Source organism: Bombina bombina, chromosome 6 (assembly GCF_027579735.1).
Source record: "Bombina bombina isolate aBomBom1 chromosome 6, aBomBom1.pri, whole genome shotgun sequence".
In the NCBI taxonomy this organism is placed as follows: domain Eukaryota; kingdom Metazoa; phylum Chordata; class Amphibia; order Anura; family Bombinatoridae; genus Bombina; species Bombina bombina.
Window position 1 is genome coordinate 1,104,171,786 of NC_069504.1, and position 19,382 is coordinate 1,104,191,167.

The following is a 19,382-nucleotide window of genomic DNA, read 5'->3' on the forward strand; positions in this document are numbered from 1 at the left end:
TGTTTTTAAAGAGCCCTCTTCTCTTTCTGATTGGTTGATGTTTCTTCCTTTTTCTATTGGTGATCTGTTTAAATGGCTTTTACTGAGGATTTAAGGTGGACTATCGAATTGTATCAAATAGTATAGATACATTTGTTCAATTTATAAGGTGGATTTTTCATTTGTATCTATCTTTTTCAGATGGTATATCAATTTTTTGTTATTTTATTCGATTTATAAGGTGGATTATTAAAATCTTCTATTATATACATCAATGTTTCTAGTCGACTTATATAATATATTAATATATTGTTTATCAATTTCTAATGGATTTTCTATATATCCAAGCCTAAACGCAGATTATTTCAAAATGGATGTTTGTTATTTCATATAATTATCACATTTTTATGATATATTTTTCCCATTCTTTTGTTAGAATGTATAGCCATCAATTTTTTGTCATCGTATTAATTAGTGTGTTGTATATATAGTTTTCATTATTTTATATAATTCTAGCTTTTATTCTTTACATAGTTCTTTTACTAGATTTGTCCTTATATATTTGGTATAGTGTTGTTAAATTATAAATAATTTTTAGTGACTTATTTCTGAATTTTTTATTATTTAGAAACTAACGATTTCATTATAGAATTTGAGATAGTAAGATAGGTAATAAATTTTGAATCAAGTTTTTTATAAAGAGTAATTTAATTCCCATGTTTTTTAGATGGTTTTTATGGTCTTGTTGAAATATTGAATCTTACTAGTTCTATTTGTTTTCATCATTATGAGGTAAGAAATGGGGAAAGGTCCAGTTCAGAATTTAGTCCTGATGGATATAAAGTCTGCATGTTGTAAATTAATTCTGCCTCTTTTCTTAATAGTTTTTCTTCAAAGTTTCCCCCTCTCCACTCTTGTTTCAATTTCTTTATACCCCAGAATTTAAAGTCTTTTAAGTTATTCTTATGTATTTCTCTGAAATGAGTGTATAGATGAGTTTCTAGATTTCCCTTAGCTATACAGGACAGATGTTCTCGTATTCGTTCTCGTAGGGTCCTTGTAGTTTCTCCTATGTACTGTAACTGGCAAGTGCACTGTATAATGTAGATGACCCCTTTGTCCTGACATCTTATTGTTTCTTTTATGTGATGTATTAATCCGTTAGTGTTGGATATAACTTTCTTACATTTACTGCTAAACTTGCAGGATCTACACCCAAAACAGGGAAAAAAACCTTCTAATTTGTTTCCAGTTAGATCTTTTTGTGTCATGTGTGTTTTTTGTATCTGTTTAAATTCGCTAGGGGCGAGTATCTGTTTAAAATTTTTGGCTTTCCTGTATATGATTGTTGGATTATCTTTCATTTTTTCTCCTATCAGAGGATCTGTTTGGACCAGATGCCAGTGTTTTTTGACAATTCTTTGCAAAATATGATGGTCACTGTTATATAGTCTGTGATTAATGCAACATTAATTTTATCTTCTCTCTCTTCTCTATAATTTTTTGGATTTGAATCTTTATTTTTATAAGTAGATTTTTCCTTTCTTTTTGATCTACTTGTTCCTTAGCTTTCTTTATTATATTAGGGTCATACCCTCTATCATGGAATTTTTTCTCTAATATTTCTATTTGTTCTAAATAGTCGGAGGTTCTTGTACAATTTCGTTTAATCCTGAGGCATTGGCCTTTAGGAATATTCTCCTTCCATTTATTTAAATGGCAGCTATTAAAATGTATTAGATTGTTGGCATCTACTTTTTTGAAGTGTGTCTTAGTTATTATTTCTTTTTCTACAATTTCTATATCCAGATCAAGGAATGTGATTTTTTCTTTACTGATATGATATGTAAATTGAATTCCTATGTCATTTTGGTTCATGTCTGCTATGAATTTTTCCAATTCTTTAGATGTCCCCTTCCATATAAGGATGATGTCATCGATATATCTTTTATAGAGCACGAGATTTGCGCCGAGCTCATGCTTGGATATGAACTCTTCTTCCCATTTGCCTAAGAAGAGATTTGCATAGCTCGTATTACAAAATTTAAATAAATTAAAATGGGAAGATAATTATATCATCAGTACATGTGATGTATCATCGTTATACACAAGTATCAAACATCAATTGGGCATTAAAGCGGCAGAAATGTATATGACAAGAGATGATACACTCAATCAAAAACAAAAAGACTTTATAATTCTAGGTATTAATTATATCTTAAATCAAAATTACTTTTCCTTCAATGGAAAATTCTATCTCCAGACAAGAGGTACTGCTATGGGCACGAGATTTGCGCCGAGCTATGCAAATCTCTTCTTAGGCAAATGGGAAGAAGAGTTCATATCCAAGCATGAGCTCGGCGCAAATCTCGTGCTCTATAAAAGATATATCGATGACATCATCCTTATATGGAAGGGGACATCTAAAGAATTGGAAAAATTCATAGCAGACATGAACCAAAATGACATAGGAATTCAATTTACATATCATATCAGTAAAGAAAAAATCACATTCCTTGATCTGGATATAGAAATTGTAGAAAAAGAAATAATAACTAAGACACACTTCAAAAAAGTAGATGCCAACAATCTAATACATTTTAATAGCTGCCATTTAAATAAATGGAAGGAGAATATTCCTAAAGGCCAATGCCTCAGGATTAAACGAAATTGTACAAGAACCTCCGACTATTTAGAACAAATAGAAATATTAGAGAAAAAATTCCATGATAGAGGGTATGACCCTAATATAATAAAGAAAGCTAAGGAACAAGTAGATCAAAAAGAAAGGAAAAATCTACTTACTTATAAAAATAAAGATTCAAATCCAAAAAATTATAGAGGAGAAAGAAGATAAAATTAATGTTGCATTAATCACAGACTATAACAGTGACCATCATATTTTGCAAAGAATTGTCAAAAAACACTGGCATCTGGTCCAAACAGATCCTCTGATAGGAGAAAAAATGAAAGATAATCCAACAATCATATACAGGAAAGCCAAAAATTTTAAACAGATACTCGCCCCTAGCGAATTTAAACAGATACAAAAAACACACATGACACAAAAAGATCTAACTGGAAACAAATTAGAAGGTTTTTTTCCCTGTTTTGGGTGTAGATCCTGCAAGTTTAGCAGTAAATGTAAGAAAGTTATATCCAACACTAACGGATTAATACATCACATAAAAGAAACAATAAGATGTCAGGACAAAGGGGTCATCTACATTATACAGTGCACTTGCCAGTTACAGTACATAGGAGAAACTACAAGGACCCTACGAGAACGAATACGAGAACATCTGTCCTGTATAGCTAAGGGAAATCTAGAAACTCATCTATACACTCATTTCAGAGAAATACATAAGAATAACTTAAAAGACTTTAAATTCTGGGGTATAAAGAAATTGAAACAAGAGTGGAGAGGGGGAAACTTTGAAGAAAAACTATTAAGAAAAGAGGCAGAATTAATTTACAACATGCAGACTTTATATCCATCAGGACTAAATTCTGAACTGGACCTTTCCCCATTTCTTACCTCATAATGATGAAAACAAATAGAACTAGTAAGATTCAATATTTCAACAAGACCATAAAAACCATCTAAAAAACATGGGAATTAAATTACTCTTTATAAAAAACTTGATTCAAAATTTATTACCTATCTTACTATCTCAAATTCTATAATGAAATCGTTAGTTTCTAAATAATAAAAAATTCAGAAATAAGTCACTAAAAATTATTTATAATTTAACAACACTATACCAAATATATAAGGACAAATCTAGTAAAAGAACTATGTAAAGAATAAAAGCTAGAATTATATAAAATAATGAAAACTATATATACAACACACTAATTAATACGATGACAAAAAATTGATGGCTATACATTCTAACAAAAGAATGGGAAAAATATATCATAAAAATGTGATAATTATATGAAATAACAAACATCCATTTTGAAATAATCTGCGTTTAGGCTTGGATATATAGAAAATCCATTAGAAATTGATAAACAATATATTAATATATTATATAAGTCGACTAGAAACATTGATGTATATAATAGAAGATTTTAATAATCCACCTTATAAATCGAATAAAATAACAAAAAATTGATATACCATCTGAAAAAGATAGATACAAATGAAAAATCCACCTTATAAATTGAACAAATGTATCTATACTATTTGCAAAGATAGATACAATTCGATAGTCCACCTTAAATCCTCAGTAAAAGCCATTTAAACAGATCACCAATAGAAAAAGGAAGAAACATCAACCAATCAGAAAGAGAAGAGGGCTCTTTAAAAACACCGGGCTTCAGAACACAAACCATCCGTCTTGATAAAGCCAACCGGCGAAACGCGTAGACGCAACCATTACAGCTCACATATACCCTGCAGGATCTCAATCACAATTTGAGTACAGGGGAAGAAGAAAAGAAACAAACGGCCGTTTGTACACTAAGTATCGGAGGAACCGCCAAACACGCCGGAGCGTGTAGCGGAAGTATTCACCTGACTCGAAAGCCTGCTGCCAAATACTGACAGCCAGAGATATTTTGAACAGAAGGTGCTGAACCATCAGAGCCACACAGACTGAAATAGGCTCCGAGGAACCAAGCTTACAGGCTAGTCTTGTATCGTACAAGATTGGAGAGAGAAAAGGCATAAACATCTTCCTGGTAAGATAAACAAACAAACCGCCAGACACAGCAGGTGTCAGAAGACCCGGTAAGCTCATTAGAAACACTCGTTACAAATTGCATAAAAAAGACTGAAGTGTTACAAGGTTACCCCTCTAAGAAATAGCGGAAATTTATTGGACTACAAATATATTTTTATACTGGAAAAAGACTTTTAAACATCAAAGCAATTTTTATGAACATTTTATTTCTGACAATTAGTCAAGAAAATATCTTTTTAAAGACACTACATTTTCAGATGCAAATATAAGGTGGATTAAGGTGGTTACATAGCCATTGTGTAACTAGAGTGTTGTAATAATCTAGACGTAAAGGTTAAGATACATAGAAACCCAAAAATATAAAGTTTAAAAGGGAGACGTCCCATACTTTAATATATTAGCACTACTTCATCCAACCCTAGAGTGAAAACTACCCCTTCCACCATGGGTACTGTTTGCCTAGACTCCATGATAGAGTCTGCTATGGGAAACATCTTTTTAAATATATGAGGAGAAAAAGGGATACCCAGTCTCTCCCATTCCTTAGCAATAATCTCAGTAGCACGATCTGGTACAGGAAAAACCTCCACCAAGGAAGGATACATCAAAATATTTGTTTAGCTTACTGAATTTCTTAGGATTAACTGCGAACGTGGTGTCGCAGTTGTCCAATGTAGCTAAAACCTCCTTGAGTAACAGACTGAGGTGCTCTAGCTTAAACAACTTGAAAGATACAACTTCAACATCAGCAAGAGGAATTAACACTGTCAGAATCTGAAATTTCACCTTCAGATGCTACTACGGTATCCTCCTCCTCAGGCTTCTGGGAGGGGGCATTCGAAATAGCAACAACTGCGTCAGAAACCTTGCTTACTGAATGTTTGTTTTTCCTCTTACGTTTTCCCTGTAACATGGGAAAAGCAGACATCGCATCAGAAACTGCAGAAGACATGAGAGAAGTGATGTCTTGCAACGTAACCCCAGGAGTTAGAGAGGAGACGCAGTGCACTGCTTGTGTGGGCGGTAAACTTTGGGACACTTGAGGAGAGAGCTGCGGCATAAATTGAACATTGTCAATAGACTCCTGAACATCCACCTTGGAACATGTTGGCTCAGAAAAAAGTCTATTCCTATAATGTAAAGTCCTCTCAATTATATGAGGAACAAAAAGGGATTGATGGTTCCACATTGGCATCGAAACACAAAGAGCAAATGACAATTTGCAAGGCCTCTTGGTCCATTCTGACTCCACAATGGATCAATTTAGCAGCCTAAACGATCCGGATTCCATCAGGAGACGATCCTAGTCGAGTTCCGCTCCTAGTCGCATGCTTCCATAGGAAACCATGTGTTTCTAGTCAGCCGACTCCCCTTTTAGATGCAAGAAAAATGGCGCGAAATGCTGATTACCGCCACACTTAACTCCGACCCTCATGAGCATCTCTAAATAATCTCCCGGTCGGTATATTTGTTAAAGTTTCACCACCGGGAGAAGTGGAACCGCCATAGTTTAACAAAATAAGCAGCTCAGCCACAGTGCCTGCATAACATTGCTATCAGAGTCCTCTCCAGTAAGGAGAGTTAAAATGTCCCTTAGACCTGAGGAAATAAAAAAAGACTGAGCATTTTCCCATAACAATTTCATAAATAGGGCAGCATAGAATATAAGGGAGGTGCAGTGAGAATTATGTCCCTCAAGTTCCCATTGCTCTAAAGCCAAAACTGCTCTACTGAAGAGACTGATATGGACTACGGCTACACCCCAGGACAAAGCAGCACAATCTTGTACTACTTTAAAATAATAAACTCTTGATTGAAGAATCTTTTCCAACACCTAACATTACCACCTCCTCGCACTTAACGTAGGCAAAGAGAATGACTGGGGTGTGAGGGAAGGGAGGTGATATTTAACAGCTTTGCTGTGGTGCTCTTTGCCGTCTCCTGCAGGGCAGGAGTGATATTCCAAATGGTAATTAGATGATCCGTGGACTTGTGTCATTAAAAAGAAAAAAAAGCTTCATTGTAAAGTTTAATGAATGAAAGTGCCCCAGTTTTTAAGAGTATTTTTAGATAACAGCACTTATTCATTAAACTTTACATTCACTTTAATATTTATTTTAAATTAAAATATGCAGGATATTTTAATTTAAAATCTATATTAAAGTGAATGTAAAGTTTAATGAATAAGTGCCGTTAACTAAAAATACTCTTAAAAACTCCACTGCCTACTTCAAAAGTCAAATTTTCTGTGAGCTAAAGGTTTGAATTGTTGTCCAATCAGCATTCTCCTCATATAGCAGTTTTGTTGTAGCTAGAGTGCTGATTTGAGGACAATTCAAACCGTTTGTTCACAGAAAAATTGACTTTAAGTGAGTGGGTGGCGGAGTGCAGGGAATTTGAATTTCATATATCTATTAAAAATTTAGAGCAACTTAATAACACTTGATGACACAAACTCCATCTAAAATATCCCTAATATTATGGATACGATTTTAAAAAGGAGTTTACCATCACTTTAAGATGTTTACACTTGGTTGCTCATGTCCCCTCTCTAAACTGTCCCATTTTACAGATGCAAATGTTCCAAAATTCAAACCCTTTATGGTCCCAAGCAGTTTGGATTAAAGGTTTTCTACCTGTACCTCAATTTTCGATGGGTACAGACTTACCAGGTTATAAATCAGAAAACAGATTTTTAGTCAGAATTTTTCTATAAAATTCAGATTTTGGGAAAAAATCCTCCATGCAAAAGAAACTGTGTACACACTGGCTTATGTAACATTGTATGTTTAAATTCAAGTGAACTTACTTCACTTCCAGTGTTTCTTCTTTTTGCTTTCTTTATCTCTCTGGTCTTCAAGACATCTGCAGGGGCCACAGAAAAGGTTCCTGCCTATTGAAATACATTTTGGAGAGAATTTATTTTTAAAACCATTACTGAACAAGGAACATTTCAAATTGAGGGCGGGGGGTTGGGGGAAGAATTACTTCATAAATAACTGCTGCATTAAAATGTTAGAACCTTTGACACTTATTTTACTGCCTATAACAGACACAAGAGGATGCTTGGCTATCTGAAAGGAAGGAAGAGAGTTTGACTTGCTGTACTGCACACCACCACAAAGGGAAAGTATGAGTTGCTGAGCTACACAGGGTGTGAAAAGTATATTCACACCCTGTGTAGCTCAGTATACGGTTTATATCCAGTTCATTTAGTTTTAATCAAACATACCTTAAAGTGAATGTAAACTGATAAAGTGCAAAAATTCAATTAAAAACAGGGGCACTTTAATACATCAAAATTTACATTTCACTTGTGTTGTGAAAATACTTAACTTTTAATCTCGACAGCCGCTGTATCGCTTCCTCTGCCCATCGCAAAGCCTCTTCCTAGGTCTAAAATGAGGAGTTCAGCTTCCTCAAATCACAGCGTTGAATCAGACACCGATTCCACCTGGGGGGGGGGGGGGGGGGGGGGGGGAGCCATGATTGGAGGATGACCGATCAGTCATTTCTGACATAGGAAGAGGCTTGTGACAACTGGGGGAAGCCGGAACGGCTGTCAAGATTAAAAAGGCAAGTATTTTCACAACACAAGTGAAATTTAAATTGAAAAAAATGGGCACTTTATCATCAAAATTTACATAGACTTTAAACCAAGGCTTGACAAACCAAGCTACTGGCTCCTTTTTGGGTTTATTCTCCATACAACAATATACAAATCCCACTATCTGGCTCCTAAATTGTTTTATTTTAAAAAAGCTTTGACAATCAAAACATTCAAGAAGTAAAACTAAACTAAAAATGTTAAGACACTATTAAATTTGCTTCTATTTTCAAATGTGCTTTGTTCTCTTGGTATCCATCCCCTGTGTGTGTGTGTGTGTGTGTGGGGGGGGGGGGGGATATGTACATATCCTGCACTAGTGGGAGCTAGCTGCTGATTGATGCCTGCACACATTTGTCTCTTGTGATTGTCTAATTAGATTTGTTCATATAGTTGCCAGTAGTGTAATGCCGTTCCTTCAGCAAAAGATAATTTAATAAAAGTAATTTTGAAGGTGGTTTAAAACTATGTTCTATCCAAATCGTGAAAGAAAATGTACCTTTAAGGCAAGTTAAAAGGGACATGAAACCCAAAAATTTCCTTTCATGATTTAGATAGAGAACACAATTTTAAACAACTTTCTACTTTACTTCTATTATCTAACTTGTTTAATTCTCTTTGTATCATTTGTAGAATGAGCAGCAATGCACTAATGGTTTCTAAGTGAACACATGGGTGAGCCAATGACAATCTGTGTACACACACCAATCAGCAGCGAGAATCTAGGTTCTTTGCTGCTTCTGAGCTTGCCTAGATAAATATTTCAGCAAAAGATAAGATAAGGAAGCAAATTAAATAGCAGTAATTTGGAAAGTTGTTTAAAATTGCATCATCTGTCTGAATCATGAAATAAATTTTTTGGGTTTCATGTCCCTTTAAGATATAGGTTGTGTAGGTAGAAGCAAACTTGAATACGTTAGCTTGTTACACAAAATAAGTGCGTACCATGACTAGTGGGGATGACAACACAACAGCACTAACACAGCTGTTTCAGGGATTTAAAAAACAAAACTAAAAATCTTTAATTATAAAGATATAAATGCTATTGAAGGTCCCTTAATTGTGTTATCAATTTATTTTCGTTAAAAGCTTACAACTGTGCATGCTACACTATCAGCTTACCTAGTGAAAATGCATACACCCATTTTAAAAGCAATTTCGGCCCAGCTCCCAATAAATTCATACAGATATTGAATTCCTACATACACACTTTGGTTACTCATGCATTACACATTTTTGTAGGCAAATTAAGGAATTTACACATACATTTTTGTAGTATACAGCAAAAGGGTCAAGCAAGAAGAAAAATATTAAGCCATATCAGTTTTGTACTGCCACGTCTTATGTGGCTTGTTAAAGAGCATTAAACTAACCAAAAAGTAAATTTAGAAGCTAAAAACTCAGAAATATTTCCCTGTTACAATAATGACCATGCACGTTGGAACCCAAATAGTGGAACCTAGAAAGTGTCCCTGAATTTTGATTTTACTTATATCTGTACATAATGTTGCAGAGGAATCCAAGATTTGAAAAACTTCTAGAGCTGCAACAACTAATTGAAATAATTGATAATGAAAATAGTTGTCAAGTATTCTCATCCATCATCTATCGATTAATTTGTTTGCACACAGCAAAAGCTAACTCCAATGAAATCCTGTACATGGTATTGTGTTTTATGATAATACCCTTAGCCTAAAGTACATCTACAGACGTTTACTTTTCCAGGACAGTGTAAGAGTGCAACCCAGAAATAGGAGTCATTTGAATGGTTTATATTAAATCAGGGGATTTGGGACTATGCTTTGCGTGATATAGTGCCAAGCTTATTCGTTACACCTAGCCCTAGGAGTTATTTAAATTGATGTGCAGTTTGCACATTAGCGAATTGCTTGCTATTGCTGATTATATGTACTGTAAAGATAAATGTGTAAGGTTATGTCCAGATATTGATATATAGTCCTCAGCGCTTTTGACTTTTTTTTAAATAGTTTTATTTATATATTTTTAATAATGTGATTTGTACCAGATTCAACCTTTATAAGTGTATATTATTTTAAGAACAGACTAAATATTTTTTTCCCTAACCTTATAGCTGGTTATTTACAACTGGATATGCAAGTTATTTTTGTTAGATATATTAGGGCTGTATGATTAACCGCATATGTGGTTTTAAACCGCGAGTGTATGCGATTTTTAGCCCCGCCCAGAAGTGACATCACTCACCCCATGTCAGCAGGCTTTGGATTGCAACACATGCAGCGGTGGCTGAAAAGAAGCCGGTTTCTACGTCACAGCTGGGAGCCTGAGCCGCCTCCATCGAGATCCGACACAGATCTTGTTTTGAACTTAAATTTTATTTAAAATAGTTTTGTTGTGTGTATTTTAATGCTCTCAGCCTGTATTGGCCAATGAGAAACATGTACATTAAGATTCGGTAGTGTTAAATGTTTTTATGAAAAATTAAGGTGTTATTGTACGTTTGAGAACAGTGCTCCAAAAGCTGCTAATAAACCGCTGGAAGCCTACCAGGGAGAGATGACTGTACCTCATTCAGACAAACCCCTGAAGTACTGGGCAGTTAATAAACTGAGATTTCCAGCTCAGGCTAAAATGGCCCAAATATAAATTTCTGCCCCATGCAGTAGTGTGAAAAGTGGAAGACTGTTCAGCTTAGCGTCAAATGTCCTTACTTATAAAAGAAACAGACTTATAGCTAAACATGCAGAGATGCTTCTGTTCCTTAAAGGGACATTATACACATTTTTTATTTGCATAAATGTTTTGTAGATGATCTATTTATATAGCCCATAAAGTTTTTTTTTTATAGTTTTGCTTATTTTTAAATAACATTGCTGTGATTTTCAGACTCCTAACCAAGCCCCAAAGTTTTATGCGAATACTGACGTATACCTACTTCAACTTGCTCCTGTTTGTGTAAAGGGTCTTTTCATATGCAAAAGAAGGGGGAGGGGGGGAGTGTCTTATTTCCCACTTGCAGTGGGCTTTCCAGCTACCTTTTCAACAGAGCTAAACTGAGAGCTTCTAATTAAGTTTTTAAACAGTTTTATACTGGATTTTTAGATCAGTATCTGTGCATCTTATTCTTTATAGTAGTGTCTATTACATGCAGTTAAATGAAAATGAGTGTATACTGCCCCTTTAAGAACTTGCCACTAACTTTTGAAAAAAAATATTCTAATTGCTAGATTTCCTGTTATACTGCTAGTTCTCATCTTGCACAATTGTGCTCAAAACATACTGTACTCTAAGCCAGGGCTTGACTGGGAATAAAAAGCATCCCTGGAAAAATATGAAGACCAGCCCTATTTTCTGTTGAGTTAGTAGAATGCAATGCCCCATTTTTCTCAAAGGGGATTACTGGGACACTCCCTCCCCAATGTTTTTTTTCAGAACTAATACAAATCTCTCTCTCTGTGAATCTTAAACTGCATTGTATTTAACATTTTACTTTGGCATCTCCATTTATTATTAGTTTTAGTATATTAGCCTGACCCGTATAGGACGTACTCTATATTTTGTTATATTTTAATTTTGGATACTGAATTGTCTACATAAAAAAATATAACATACTTCCTCTGTCTCATCCTCTTCATCCCAGTTCCGGTCAGTCAACTCCTTGTCTGCAATTCTTTTTGCCATCTTGTTGTTGCCTGAAATAAAAGGCATGAGTCAGCTCACAATGTGGTTTAAAACAAGGATTAACTACATAGGATTAACACAGGATAAAGTTCAAATGCTATGATCTCTCCATTCTGAGTTCACCAGCTCACAAAGTATACTGAAATGAATAGCAAACCTCACAAGAGAGCCAAGTGGCACAAAGAGCTATAATCTCACTATAGCAGCCTGGTAGGGTGTCACAGTACAGGTCATGTGAGGTAGGCCTGTCAGCTATAACCTTACTACAGCCCCCGGGTAGGGTGTCACGGTACAGGTCATGTGAAGTAGGGCTGTCAGCTAAAACCGTACTACAGCAGCCAGGTAGGGTGTTACAGTTCAGGTCATCTGAGGTAGGTCACTCAGCTATAACTGTACTACAGCAGCCAGGTAGGGTGTCACGGTACAGATCATGCAAAGTGGGTCTGTTGGCTATAACCATACTACAGCAGCCAGGTAGAGTGTTGCAGTACAGGCCATGTGAGGTAGGTCACTCAGCTATAACCGTATTACAGCAGCCAGGTAGAGTGTTGCAGTACAGGCCATGTGAGGTAGGTCACTCAGCTATAACCGTACTACAGCAGCCGGGTAGGGTGTCACGGTACAGGCCCTGTGAGGTAGGTCTGTCAGCTATAACTGTACTACAGCTGGTAGGTCTGTCAGCTATAACTGTACTACAGCTGGTAGGTCTGTCAGCTATAACTGTACTACAGCAGCCGGGTAGGGTATCACGGTAAGGCCCTGTGAGGTAGGTCTGTCAGCTATAACTGTACTACAGCAGCCGGGTAGGGTATCACGGTACAGGCCCTGTGAGGTAGGTCTTTCAGCTATAACTGTACTAAAGCAGCCGGGTAGGGTATCACGGTACAGGCCCTGTGAGGTAGGTCTGTCAGCTATAACTGTACTACAGCAGCTAGGGTATCACGGTAAGGCCCTGTGAGGTAGGTCTGTCAGCTATAACTGTACTACAGCAGCCGGGTAGGGTGTCACGGTACAGGCCCTGTGAGGTAGGTCTTTCAGCTATAACTGTACTACAGCAGCCGGGTAGGGTGTCACGGTACAGGCCCTGTGAGGTAGGTCTGTCAGCTATAACCGTACTACAGCAGCCGGGTAGGGTGTCACGGTACAGGCCCTGTGAGGTAGGTCTGTCAGCTATAACTATACTACAGCAGCCGGGTAGGGTGTCACGGTAAGGCCCTGTGAAGTAGGTCTGTCAGCTATAACTATACTACAGCAGCCGGGTAGGGTGTCACGGTACAGGCCCTGTGAGGTAGGTCTGTCAGCTATAACTGTACTACAGCAGCCGGGTATGGTGTCACGGTACAGGCCCTGTGAGGTAGGTCTGTCAGCTATAACTATACTACAGCAGCCGGGTAGGGGGTCACGGTAAGGCCCTGTGAGGTAGGTCTGTCAGCTATAACTATACTACAGCAGCCGGGTAGGGGGTCACGGTAAGGCCCTGTGAGGTAGGTCTGTCAGCTATAACCGTACTACAGCAGCCGGGTAGGGTGTCACGGTACAGGCCCTGTGAGGTAGGTCTGTCAGCTATAACTGTACTACAGCAGCCGGGTAGGGTGTCACGGTACAGGCCCTGTGAGGTAGGTCTGTCAGCTATAACTGTACTAAAGCAGCCGGGTAGGGTGTCACGGTAAGGCCCTGTGAGGTAGGTCTGTCAGCTATAACTATACTACAGCAGCCGGGTAGGGTGTCACGGTACAGGCCCTGTGAGGTAGGTCTGTCAGCTATAACTGTACTACAGCAGCCGGGTAGGGTATCACGGTACAGGCCCTGTGAGGTAGGTCTGTCAGCTATAACTGTACTACAGCAGCCGGGTAGGGTGTCACGGTACAGGCCCTGTGAGGTAGGTCTAGGGTTGCCACCCGTCCCTTAAAATACGGAATCGTCCCGTATTTGAGACTAAAATAGCACGTCCCGTTTTGAATCAATACGGGACGGGGTTTGTCCCGTATTTTCTACTGGCTGGCAGCCACCGTGGCTATGTTGGTAGGAGTCCGGGGGACCCAGTGACAAGCGGTGCAGAGGTGGTGGACATGGAGTTAGTGGTGGGCGGGGCTTGGTAGTGTCGGTGTGGCGGGAAGCAGTTCAAGCAGATAGAGTAGAAGGAGACGAAAGAGAGGATTTGCACCCGGTGTCTTGAGTATGCTGGCTGGCGGGGGACCGGCACTATAATAATAACTGGTGAGTTAAAAAGCAGCTTAAATGATGTGGTACACAGCTGATGTGCAGGGCTTATTTAGCAGCGAATGGGTTTGACTGTGGTAATTGTGGCTTTGCCTTTACCTTGCTATGTGTAGCTGTTGGTAGGATTGTTCCGGTACCAGTGTTTATCTGTATAGTTGTTTACTTCTAGACATTAGTTGTTGGTATCCTGTGAAAGTAAAGTCTGTGATCTTGTGATCTAATGTTGTGACAGGATGAGCGACTGTCATACAGCACAACATTGATTGTCTTTAAATAATACCTAAACAAAAAGCATGGAAGACTGCAGCATTAAGCAAAAAGGCAAAATAAAAATTATACTAAATAATTACTATTTTTCCAGTGTGTATAGGTTTCTTGACTCTTTTTGCCCAATGCTTGCTAAGGAGTTTGCCAGCAACCAGATAGGGAATTGATTTGATGCAAATTAGGCTTGGCATGACAAACCTTTTTATTTGTTTTAGCAATTCACACAATATATAATACGACTGCCAGAGATGAAATAAATGCAAGCTTATATTGTTCCCTGCAACAATGTACATGCCTGGGAAAGTGTGACACAGGTATGTTATATGTGCTACTTTGCATGATTTTGAATAGGGCTGGGATGAGTATGTGTACCATAGCTTAGGAGCTAAGTGGATATTTGTAGTAGACAGATGCTATAGGACAGTGCATGCCAAATCCCTGGGCTTCTCAATAATTTATGGCTTATTCTGCATATACCTATATATATCATTGGCTTCCAAGATTCCCTAAATTTGTCATTCTCTACCATTGTAATTACTAGAGATGCAATATAATGCAATACAGGTACATTCTAGGTTAATGATAAATTACTCTAAATACTATATACATTGTATACACCACTTTGTATTTAACTGCATGTAATAGACACTACTATAAAGAATAATATGCACAGATGCTGAGCTAAAAATCCAGTATAAAACTGTTTAAAAACTTACTTAGAAGATCCCAGTTTAGCACTGTTAAAAAGATTAGCTGGGACACCCACTGCAATGGTTCTATAGCAAAAAAAACAGACCCCCCCCTCCCCACTTCTTCTGCATATGAAAAACATGTTTTAAGTTGTGATTTACCACCACTGTGGTCATCGTGGCCCCGAGGGGTTTGGCCCCCGCTGCGTTAGGTGTCCCTTATTTTTCTGTTTTGAAAGTGGCAACCCTAGGTAGGTCTGTCAGCTATAACTATACTACAGCAGCCGGGTAGGGTGTCACGGTACAGGCCCTGTGAGGTAGGTCTGTCAGCTATAACTGTACTACAGCAGCCGGGTAGGGTGTCACGGTACAGGCCCTGTGAGGTAGGTCTGTCAGCTATAACTGTACTACAGCTGGTAGGTCTGTCAGCTATAACTATACTACAGCAGCCGGGTAGGGTGTCACGGTACAGGCCCTGTGAGGTAGGTCTGTCAGCTATAACTGTACTACAGCAGCCGGGTAGGGTGTCACGGTACAGGCCCTGTGAGGTAGGTCTGTCAGCTATAACTGTACTACAGCTGGTAGGTCTGTCAGCTATAACTATACTACAGCAGCCGGGTAGGGTGTCACGGTACAGGCCCTGTGAGGTAGGTCTGTCAGCTATAACTGTACTACAGCAGCCGGGTAGGGTGTCACGGTACAGGCCCTGTGAGGTAGGTCTTTCAGCTATAACTGTACTACAGCAGCCGGGTAGGGTGTCACGGTACAGGCCCTGTGAGGTAGGTCTGTCAGCTATAACTGTACTACAGCAGCCGGGTAGGGTGTCACGGTACAGGCCCTGTGAGGTAGGTCTGTCAGCTATAACCGTACTACAGCAGCTAGGGTATCAAGGTACAGGCCCTGTGAGGTAGGTCTGTCAGCTATAACTATACTACAGCAGCCGGGTAGGGTGTCACGGTACAGGCCCTGTGAGGTAGGTCTGTCAGCTATAACCGTACTACAGCAGCCGGGTAGGGTGTCACGGTACAGGCCCTGTGAGGTAGGTCTGTCAGCTATAACTATACTACAGCAGCCGGGTAGGGTGTCACGGTACAGGCCCTGTGAGGTAGGTCTGTCAGCTATAACTATACTACAGCAGCCGGGTAGGGTGTCACGGTACAGGCCCTGTGAGGTAGGTCTGTCAGCTATAACTATACTACAGCAGCCGGGTAGGGTGTCACGGTACAGGCCCTGTGAGGTAGGTCTGTCAGCTATAACCGTACTACAGCAGCCGGGTAGGGTGTCACGGTACAGGCCCTGTGAGGTAGGTCTGTCAGCTATAACCGTACTACAGCAGCTAGGGTATCACGGTAAGGCCCTGTGAGGTAGGTCTGTCAGCTATAACTATACTACAGCAGCCGGGTAGGGTGTCACGGTACAGGCCCTGTGAGGTAGGTCTGTCAGCTATAACTGTACTACAGCAGCCGGGTAGGGTATCACGGTACAGGCCCTGTGAGGTAGGTCTGTCAGCTATAACCGTACTACAGCAGCCGGGTAGGGTGTCACGGTACAGGCCCTGTGAGGTAGGTCTGTCAGCTATAACTGTACTACAGCAGCCGGGTAGGGGGTCACGGTAAGGCCCTGTGAGGTAGGTCTGTCAGCTATAACTGTACTACAGCAGCCGGGTAGGGTGTCACGGTACAGGCCCTGTGAGGTAGGTCTGTCAGCTATAACTGTACTACAGCAGCCGGGTAGGGTGTCACGGTACAGGCCCTGTGAGGTAGGTCTGTCAGCTATAACTGTACTACAGCAGCCGGGTAGGGTGTCACGGTACAGGCCCTGTGAGGTAGATCTGTCAGCTATAACTGTACTACAGCAGCCGGGTAGGGTGTCACGGTACAGGCCCTGTGAGGTAGGTCTGTCAGCTATAACCGTACTACAGCAGCCGGGTAGGGTGTCACGGTACAGGCCCTGTGAGGTAGGTCTGTCAGCTATAACTGTACTACAGCAGCCGGGTAGGGTGTCACGGTACAGGCCCTGTGAGGTAGGTCTGTCAGCTATAACTGTACTACAGCAGCCGGGTAGGGTGTCACGGTACAGGCCCTGTGAGGTAGGTCTGTCAGCTATAACTGTACTACAGCAGCCGGGTAGGGTGTCACGGTACAGGCCCTGTGAGGTAGGTCTGTCAGCTATAACTGTACTACAGCAGCCGGGTAGGGTGTCACGGTACAGGCCCTGTGAGGTAGGTCTGTCAGCTATAACTATACTACAGCAGCCGGGTAGGGTGTCACGGTACAGGCCCTGTGAGGTAGGTCTGTCAGCTATAACTATACTACAGCAGCCGGGTAGGGTGTCACGGTACAGGCCCTGTGAGGTAGATCTGTCAGTTCCAGGAGCATTGTGTCGACCAGACAGCCCAGGCCCGTGTGCCAGCATCGGTTGGTCCAGGGACATCTTAGAACGAACACCGGTACTCTCTGCTGAATCACACCAATCCAATGCCCCATTTGTCAATAACGTACCCGGCGGTCCGGTACCGCCGCAAACAGTCCCACATCTCCCTGACAAATTACCTGTCGCACAAAAACAGGATTCGGACCCCAGGTCTCACAATACTTCCCACCACCACAGGCCTCACGGTAACGTCAGTTAGAAGAGACACATCTCACAGTAAATCCGCCCAGCAAGATCAGATAAAACACAGAAGAGCGGGAAGCGGCTTCACACCGCCATTTTCTAAGAGCGCCGAGAGCCAACGCACAAAGCGCATGCGCAGAAATAAGAAGCGCCAAAGGGCTTCGCCTTGCTTAGTGACGTACTACTCATTCATACTTAGGGCATGAGGCTTTTGACGTACGCAAGCGCAGTAGCCACGTGTAGGGATCGTACAGGGTGAGGGCTGCAACTGGTCTTACATTACGTACCAATGTGCTCTCATTTACATAACTAATGACGTTTTAAAATTAATTAATAATAAAAATCAATATTATTCTCTTTACATTTGCATTTCAGTCTTAGTGAATATATTTTTATTAGTAAATAATCCTGTGTTCTGTATTTAGTTTAATGTATTACAGGGACATGTTGCATAAACTGAGGCATCATATCTCAGAACCTGCATATTTGATGATGGTGACCTCACCCGAAATAAGAACATATAATTTAAATAACAGTGCATACACACAAACACTTTATGTACTCAACGAGGACCCTGGTCTGGTACAAACATTTTTGCCCCCCTGCTATAGTAATAACATACTGCAGGAAGTGACATTATTCATGTATCTCTCTGCTATTTGTCATATACATACCCTTCTGACTGCATCTCAAAACCTTTTTTTTCTTTATTTTTAACCCTTTGTTTCCCATATAGTAAGCCTTAAAAGGAAATGAAACCCAAAATTTTTCTTTTATGATTTAGTTTAAACATTCAATGTTAAACAACTTTCCAATTTACTTATATTATTTAATTTGCTTCATTCTGTTGTTATCCTTTGCTGAAAGGTTTATCTAAAAAAGCTCAGGAGCAGCAAATAATCTAGGTTCTAGCTGCTAATTGGTGGCTGGCTGGCTGCATATATATACCGATTGTCATTGGCTCACACAAGTGTTCAGTTATAAACTAGTAGTGCATTGCTGTTCCTTCAACAAATGATACCAACAGAATGAAGTAAATTTAATAATAGAAGTAAATTGAAAAGTTGTTTAAAATTGTGTGTTCTACCTAAATCATGAAAGAATTTTTTTGGGTTTCATGTCCCTTTAATTCAGACTCAATTAATTTATTTCTAACTAGTCCTAAAGCCTGTTTACACGGACCATTTTTTGCAGTACAGCGGTCCCACCCCTTGCGCTCTCTCTCTCCCCCTCTCTTTTGCGCTCTCTCGCTCCCTCCACCTCTCTTTTGCTCTCTCTCCCCCTCTCTTTAGTGCTCTCTCCCTCCTCTTTTGCTCTCTGCCCTCTCTTTTGCTCCCTCTCTGCCCTCTCTCTTTTGCGCTCTCTCTCCCCCCTCTCTTTTATGCTCTCTCTCTCCCCCTCTCTTTTACGCTCTCTCTCTCCCCCCTCTCTTTTGCGTTCTCTCTCTATTTTGCATGCTCTCTCTCCCCCTCTCTTTTGCTCTGTCTCCCCCCCCTCTCTTTTGCTCTGTCTCTCCCCCCTCTCTTTTGCTCTGTCTCTCCCCCCTCTCTTTTGCTCTGTCTCTCCCCCCTCTCTTTTGCTCTGTCTCTCCCCCCTCTCTTTTGCTCTGTCTCTCTCTGCCCTCTCTTTTGCTCTCTCTCCATCCCTCGCTTT

The 19,382-nt window shown here is 39.8% G+C and overlaps 1 protein-coding gene across 1 annotated transcript in view; it reads right to left on the reverse strand.

Moving 5' to 3' along the window:
• The window catches only part of NUP50 (nucleoporin 50), an 80,502-nt gene extending 62,659 nt beyond the window's left edge, over positions 1 to 17,843 (reverse strand). Inside the window, exons 1-3 of the mRNA XM_053719039.1 lie at positions 17,666 to 17,843; positions 11,869 to 11,948; positions 7,480 to 7,563 (exon numbers count right to left, since the gene is read on the reverse strand). Of these exons, the coding sequence (XP_053575014.1) occupies positions 7,480 to 7,563; positions 11,869 to 11,937 (153 nt within the window). The 5' untranslated portion in view covers positions 11,938 to 11,948; positions 17,666 to 17,843. The remainder of the gene's footprint in view (positions 1 to 7,479; positions 7,564 to 11,868; positions 11,949 to 17,665) is intronic.
• Between the last annotated feature and the right edge of the window lie 1,539 nt (positions 17,844 to 19,382).